We start from the raw sequence: 8,095 nt of genomic DNA on the forward strand, positions 1-8,095 counted from the left end.
TGTTTCTGCTAAGAATTATGCATGGTTTCCGTACTTCATGTTCCACTCGCGGTGTTTCTCAATCAGCGGAACGGTGGCAGGTTGAATTTGTTGTAACGCGCTCAACAATTGGTCGTATTGAACTTCGTCGGCTTGAGATTTAGAACAGGTTTGTCCTTTGGTGTCTAGAATAGAATTAACAAATTCAATATGCACATATAACCAATAATGATGTCGCATGTCAGAATTATTATTAGCAGCAATGACGGCTTAGTCAGGTTTTATTCAGTCATATGATAAATGTACTTATAAGTTATACCTAATATTAGCTCAATTTGTCAAACTCACCGCAATTCTTTTCGATTCTCTCTCGTATCATCATCATGGAAGCTTCCTTGCAGGCGATCCGAATCTCATCTCCCGTGAAATTCTCCGTTCTTTCCGCCAAATTGTCCAGCAGCTTCCGCTCCCAGGTAGTTGTTACTGGGATCAGCTCATGAATGATCGCCAAGCGACCTTCCTTACCGGGTGCATCAATAAGTATCTTTTTCTCAAATCGTCTCAAGAAAGCGGGATCGATCTCCCACGGAATGTTGGTACTAGCCAGCAGAAATACTCGCTCCTCATCCGTCCCACTATCCAATCCGTCGATTAACGCTAGGAACTCGTTTTTGAACCGTTTGGATGCTTCGTGCTCACCGATCGAGTCTCGTCGCGAAGCGAGCCCATCGAACTCGTCGATGAAGATGATCGACGGAGCGTAAAATCGGGCCACATCGTACAGAACCCGAATCAGTTTTTCGGACTCGCCGCGCCACTTCGAGATCAGCGTGCTGGCCGTGGCGTTGAAGAATGTGATCGAATCACGCGTTTCCGAGCAGAGTGTCCGAGCGAGCATAGTTTTTCCGGTCCCGGGAGGACCATGGAGCAAAATACATCGCCACGGTTTGGTCAAGCCGACAAACAGATCCGGGTATTGCAACGGCGTAATCACACTTTCCTTGAGCAACTTTATCGGCAGGTCTAGGCCTTTCACTTGGTTCCAACGCTGGCAGAGGTCTTTCTTAATCAAGTCTCTAAAAGAAATACAAATTAAAATGTAAGAGTGCTAATTTTTAGTGTTGTTTTATTGCAATATAGTTTTAGTTTTAGTTTAGTTTTAGTTTAGTTTTAGTTTTAGTTTAGTTTTAGTTTAGTTTTAGTTTAGTTTTAGTTTAGTTTTAGTTTAGTTTTAGTTTTAGTTTAGTTTTAGTTTAGTTTTAGTTTAGTTTTAGTTTAGTTTTAGTTTAGTTTTAGTTTAGTTTTAGTTTAGTTTTAGTTTAGTTTAAGTTTAGTTTAGCTTTGGTTTGGTTTTAGTTTAGTTTTGGTTTAGTTTTGGTTTGGTTTTGGTTTTAGTTTTTAGCTTTGGTTTTAGCTTGGTTTTAGCTTGGTTTTGGTTTAGTTTTAGTTTAGTTTTTAGTTTAGTTTTAGTTTGGTTTTTAGTTTAGTTTTAGTTTGGTTTTAGTTTGGTTTTGGTTTGGTTTAGTTTAGTTTTAGTTTGGTTTTAGTTTTAGTTTTAGGTTTAGTTTTTGGTTTAGCTTTTGGTTTAGTTTTAGTTTAGTTTTAGTTTTGGTTTTAGCTTGGTTTAGTTTTTAGTTTTAGCTTAGTTTTAGTTTGGTTTTGGTTTGGCTTTGGTTTTAGTTTAGTTTTAGTTTAGTTTTTAGTTTAGTTTTAGTTTGGTTTTAGTTTAGTTTTAGTTTAGTTTTAGCTTGGTTTTCTTAGTTTAGTTTTGGTTTAGTTTTAGTTTTAGTTTTGGTTTAGTTTTAGTTTAGTTTTAGTTTAGTTTTAGTTTAGTTTTAGTTTAGTTTTAGTTTAGTTTTAGTTTAGTTTTAGTTTAGTTTTAGTTTAGTTTTAGTTTAGTTTTAGTTTAGTTTTATTTTAGTTTTAGTTTAGTTTTAGTTTAGTTTTAGTTTAGTTTTAGTTTAGTTTTAGTTTAGTTTTAGTTTAGTTTTAGTTTAGTTTTAGTTTAGTTTACATACCTGCAAACTGCGTCCGCCAATTCTTTCCACTCTGATGTAAAATTTTCATGCAGTCTTATAAATGGTTTCAGATTGGGAACTAGAGATGGCCCACTGCAGGCACCATTTTCGTTGATTTTTGTCAAAGCTACTGCGGAAGAATCTCTTGATTTGCTAGGAGACACCTGATTTTGATTGAACACCTGAGATACTGTTAAGTTGTTTCCCAAAGCTTTGAGCTCATTCTCCGTTTCCGGTTCGCCACGTGGGGACAATGGCTGAGGCTTTACCGTAGGATTGGGACGTTTCTTATATGCCGATTGCTTACGCTGCGGAAGGGCAGGAATCGGTTGGAGAGTATGAGAATCGTTTTTCTTGACGATTCTTGGTTGTTTTCCGAATTTCAGCGAATAATAACTGCAATACTCCTGATAGATTGTGTCCAAATCTATATTGTCACATACTTCGAACTCTTCCGTGAGATGTGTTTCATCCAGCAGAGCTTGGCGAGATTGAGTGAGACCCACAATGGAAAAGTAGTGTGAAACTAAGTACAGGATATTCCGGCGACGTTCGTACATATAACGTTTGTCTTGCTAAAATATCGTTATGATGAGATATGTTGTACTGCTAAGTGATAATGATAATAAATTTATACCTCAAAAGACATAATTTCCGAGCAAAATTGAAATTTAATAAAATGTCCTGTTTCCAGCAAACCTAGTAATGAACTAACTGAGAGTGGAACAAACAAAATCCTAATCGCTTACTCATCAACATAATTGAAGCAACCACGTGCACCTATCGTTCCCCATGGCAACCGCGCTTCTTTATGAAATCATATCGACGTAGCTTTGTTGGTGGCAACGCGGTGGTTGCCTACGCAGTTATCCCTTTGCCGAATAGGTTTCATCTAGACCTGATCTAGACAACAATTGGTCGGGGTTCTGTCAAACCGCACCAAACGAAAAACCATTTTTTTTCTGCTCAAGCTAAAAATTTAGATTTAATACATTACAAATTGTATCGGATATTATCCCTCGATCCCCATAACTGAGGATATCCTACAACAAATTCACGTATGAATTGAATAAGCCATTTCATACAGCCCGGTGGCATCCCTATCTCACACAATAGGGTAAAGTGTCCAATAGTGGACCCTCCAGCCATTTTTGCATTATTACTGTACAATGTCAACATTTTGCTATGAAATTCTATCGGGAGAACCTACCTTACAGTCCTATGCTTTCACAGCAAAAAAAGTTGTTGAATATTACATCAAAATCGCTGCAACCCACTGAATCCATCGATTATTGAATATTACACAGCACGATGTACTCGAGAGCTTGCTGTGTAATAAACAGGAGCGATGTAATTTCTTTCGATGTAATAAATAAAACGACGTAATCAAAGCGATGTAGATGAATGTGATGTAAAGCAGCCCGCGATGAGCATGGTAGTAAATGTGAATTCAGTTATTTTGATGATGTAATGTTCATGAGCTGTTTTCAGTTTTTAAATATTGATTTTTTTATTATTCAAATTTTAATATACACATTCCAATTTTTTTTCACAGGTTTCGAAAAAAGAAAATTTATTTTATCTCAATCTATAGGGTTATTTTTGTTATTGTATGGTACTTTTCAGCAGATTGGTACTTATAGCAGCTTTACTTTATTGTAAGTGTCCATCATGCACATAGCTGAATAATGTTCCACCGCAGGTTTCATTTAGGGTAAACTAGGTTAAAATGCACCTCCGGGGCAAAATGACCTTTTGGCATATATTCAAAAAAAATTAAAAAATTTGGATTCGTAGTTCAAGATTTAAACTACATGCGCTGCAGTAAATACTCTCAAAAAATACCGAAAATGTCCTCAAAAACGTCAAACGGTCGTTTTGCCCCGGGGGTGCATATTACCCCAGTTTCCGCTAACAGTTCCACATACAATCCTCCCCAGACAAGTTCCTATACACCGGCAGTATTGTTCGCCGACCGACTGGAAGTCGAGTCATCGTGAATACGAACATCTGATCCAGTGAACTGGTGTGGCGACAGATACGTATAGCCTCTCACTTGAAACTCGCAGGTCAGTTTCAGACGTATTAAATATATACCATGTTGCACTTTTGATAGTAAACAACCGAGCGAGACATGACATCAGATGCTGAAAAGAGATTCAAAATACGTTCAGCTGGGCTGGTGAGGAGCGATGATATTTAACACTTTGCTTCTATACGAATATCCTTCTGGGATTCCCTCCTGAATCAAAGGCGGTCTTTTCAGGTAGCCTCACACGAGTCACACCTCGGGAATTTGGTCCGCGGATTTTTCCCCCATGCATTTTTACATATGCGATGTTTTTGGGATTTGGGCGCGAAAAATCAAAATCCCGGCCCCATTTAAAATGCACGGGTACCAAAATTCGGCGGAAATTTTCACTGAGGTGTAAGGTGGTCTTTACGTTTTTAAATGTTGGTCTAGAAATACACGGGGTCCAAAATCCGCCGGATGATTTTCCCGATGTGTGAGGCTACCTTTACCCCTAAATTTAATAATAAATGATTGCCATTATGCTTACCCACGTTGACAGCTAAACTAGTATAAACTGTTGATCCACAATGATTTTGATCATCACAAAATTAACCTGCTTCTTAGGCTATCTCTTCCGTATCTTCGATCTCGCTATCTTTTCCTTGTCCTCGCCATCGTCACCGAAATCTTCACCGCCGTCCGGCTTCCGATTCCATTTCGATGTCCGGCAGCAGATAGTACTGGAGCAGATTTGGCCACGAATCGTCCTTGATCAATTCGGGAATGTCATCCTTGATCGAATCATTATTGTTGGTGAACCAATCGAAGAATGTTCGATACTCTAGGCCGCGTTTCCACCGGTTAGCCATCGCCTTCATTGGCAACATCTTGGTCAAGACGCGATCCGGTCGTGCTGGTCGAAGCAGGTAATTCTGAAAGCGTACATAAATGTTAGATTACTAAATTCCTCGTATTACCTAAAAATTATTAGACTCTGTTAAAAACTAGCACTACAATAACGTTGTTATATGTACATGTTTAGATTTGCTATTATAGTTTGAATTTAGAACTACAAATCTTAGTCCTAATTAAGGTCTATGAAGCTGTTAGGTTAAAGTTTAATCAATATATTACAATTAAAATATACATCAGTGATAAAACAAAAAAGTAGCATTTGATTCCCATAACTTACCACAACTTGTGAGAAGACACTTTGTTTTCGAAATACGGATTTTTGTTAAAGTAAAAGTGGATATGATAGCCGCTCTTGATGTCCTCAAACTCTTCCACCTCAAGTTTCTCCATGAACTGCAAACATGTTACACCTTTGAAAGTACACAACCGAGCAATACAGAAATCGGTGATCTTCAGATGCTGAAAAGAGAAAAACAAATTAATCCACCTATCAGTGATGGTGCCTTTCTCGTGTGTTATTAAAATAGTATTTTGGTCATAACTTCTGAGCCCATAGTTCGATCCGACAAGTTTTCAATAGGAAACAGTGGGGCAGAATCTGCGTCGAATGCAACTTGCGAGTATATCGGTTGTGGGTAAGCACCAAAAAAGTAAGCTAGATTTTCTGCCACTTGGTGCACACACACACACACATATAGACAGACACACATTGGGCTGCTGCATGGCGAGTTGACATCTGGTAAGGAGCGACCTACATAGCTCTGCTCCTCACAAGTTCCAATCTCACGCTTCCACGGCTCTTCCGATGACACTCGACCGCCAGCTAAGGGTTTTGTATGTACTTAGATGGTAGTGCATCCTGGACAGTGTTGTCCTTCTGATATCAGATAGAGTGAGTGGGTGCGACCAAGGGGACCATCATCCCTAACCCCTAATCCCAAGGCGTTAAGCGACCCGTGCCGAGGGTATGCATGGCCAGGGCGGGGGGGTGAAATAATGAGCTAGGCCTTTAACGGAGCCTGTGGGGTACCTGGGCACCCTCCTCAGTAATTATCCCTTACCGCGTTATTCTGCGGTCTGGCGTGATGGACCTCTTTTTCCGAGCAACTCGTGGGATCAAAATGGAAAACCAAGTCAATTCTTCAATTAGTGGTTGTAGCACAGAGAACAGACGTTCATGTTCATTCGCGTGCTTGTGTAAAAGTTTGTACTGGTCATTTTGTAGTATGTCGTTATGCCCCCGTTACGCGGTGCTAGTGTGCCGATAAATATGGTTAAAATTTGCCGTGTTTTACTTTTTAGCGCTAGTGTTAATTCCGAATTGCTCCTAGGATCGCTCCTACATAGGTGGCAGCACTACATTGTTTATGAAATGTATTCCAACGCCATCACTTAGTGAGATTGAGTTTTTATGTCGGGCAGCCAGCGTTGGCGGCGCTGAGGTGCGATTTTTTTTGTTCAAGCATCCATGTCTGTTCTCTGTGGTTGTAGTGTAGGCGACAACTCTTTAGCAAGAGGTGGGTTGTCCTGGTCTCCGACTAGGAGGCCAGAGGCAATAGTCGGTAGCTCGGTGCGTCACTCAACATTCTCCTCGGCTACGCCGAGAGGTTATGGACAGCCTATGGTTTGTGAGGGCGATGAACCGCAAACGCGATGGGCTTTCGGCCTTCGAGGTGGCGACGGAACAGCTGGACGCCATCATCGACTTTGTGTCTTCGAAGCATAATATCAGTAAGGAGATGCTGGAGAGGATCATCGTGGGGCTCTTCCCACGTCATGACCCAACTCCCTGGCCTCACTTTGTGGAGGGTGGCCAACGGAGTAAAAGTAACCGTGGCGGAACTTGCGGGGATTGCACAGTCCTTTAGTGTAGGTAAGGCGCCAGGACCGGATGGTATTCAGAACCTGGCCATTAGACTGATTCAAATTTTGACTTTTTCGCTCCCCTGTGCTTAAACGATCACATTTGCTATTTTAACAATCATCCTAAATTTTTAGCTAATTTGGTTGTAATTTGAGTGAGCACGCGCAATATGAAGTTTGTATGAAAATCGATATGAAAACATTAACTTTTGGGCAAACCGTTCCACAACGCTTCCCATTAAGCTTCAAAAACGTATAAAAACATTGGCTAAATAGAAAATTTAGCAAGGAAGCAGCTCATCTTTGTTACGAAACGATTTGATTCTTACAAGAAAAGTTATTAAGGAAACATTGAATCGTGAGAAATTCAATTTAACACGCAAAAGAATAACATCAATATCAATAATGAGTAATTTTGTTTTCTATATAACTTTGCTTACAAAAGTCAAATCGCTTCGCAACAACAACTGTCTGTCAGCTTAGGAAGTGTTCTATGAAGTCGACGCGTTAAATATATTCAAATAGTTCAAGGGCCACCTCACAGAACGATCTTTTACATCAATAGCGATTTCCATAGTAATTTTCACACAAACTTCAAATGACGTGGGCACAATCAAATTACATCCAATTGAGCTAAAAATTTGGGAAGTTTATTTAAATAGCAAATGCAATTGTTTAAGTATCGGGGTGCAAAAAAGTCAAAATTTGAATCACTCTACTGGCCATCTAAGCGGCCATTGCTGAGGCTCCCGAGATTTTCAGATCTGTCATGCAGAGATGCCTGGACCTCCTATTGCCAAATGCGAAAAAACCACGGAGATAGCTATCCAGCATAAGAGCACTATTGTACAGTAGTGACTCTCGACATGAGCAATGCATTCAATAGTGCCAGTTGGGCAGCTATTGCAGATGCGCTCCTGCGTCTTGGAATTCCCAAGTACCTGTACAAGATTCTCGGAAGCTACTTCCAGAATCGTATACGACACGGAGGCGGGGCGGAAGTGCGTTGACATAATCCAGGGATTCCGCCAGGTTCCATACTGGGTCCGGTGTTATCGAACGTCATGTACGACGGTGTCTTGAAGTTGAAGTTACCAGTGGGCGTGGTAATCGTTGGCTTCGCTGATGATATTACGCTGGAGGTCTACGGCGAATCGATCGAAGAGGTGGAGTTGACTGCAGTCCACTCGATCGCAATTGCGGAGGAGTGGATGAGTTCCAGGAAGTTAGAAAAACTTACATATCCGACCACTAGGAACGGCGCAATCTCTAAAATGAAGTGTCCCATTTCTAAATGATTTAGGCT

At 40.3% G+C, this 8,095-nt stretch overlaps 1 protein-coding gene across 1 annotated transcript; it reads right to left on the reverse strand.

The window, feature by feature from the left end:
- Nucleotides 1-11: 11 nt before the first annotated feature.
- Nucleotides 12-2,848, reverse strand: LOC134226701 (katanin p60 ATPase-containing subunit A-like 2). The gene is made up of 4 exons (XM_062707650.1): nucleotides 2,635-2,848; nucleotides 1,998-2,572; nucleotides 328-1,055; nucleotides 12-164 (listed from the first exon to the last, which is right to left on the reverse strand). Exons 1-4 carry the CDS (start codon nucleotides 2,644-2,646, stop codon nucleotides 16-18), a joined length of 1,464 nt encoding a protein of 487 aa, XP_062563634.1. The 5' UTR covers nucleotides 2,647-2,848; the 3' UTR covers nucleotides 12-15.
- Nucleotides 2,849-8,095: the final 5,247 nt, after the last annotated feature.

Source organism: Armigeres subalbatus, chromosome 3 (genome assembly GCF_024139115.2).
Source record: "Armigeres subalbatus isolate Guangzhou_Male chromosome 3, GZ_Asu_2, whole genome shotgun sequence".
In the NCBI taxonomy this organism is placed as follows: Eukaryota; Metazoa; Arthropoda; class Insecta; order Diptera; family Culicidae; genus Armigeres; species Armigeres subalbatus.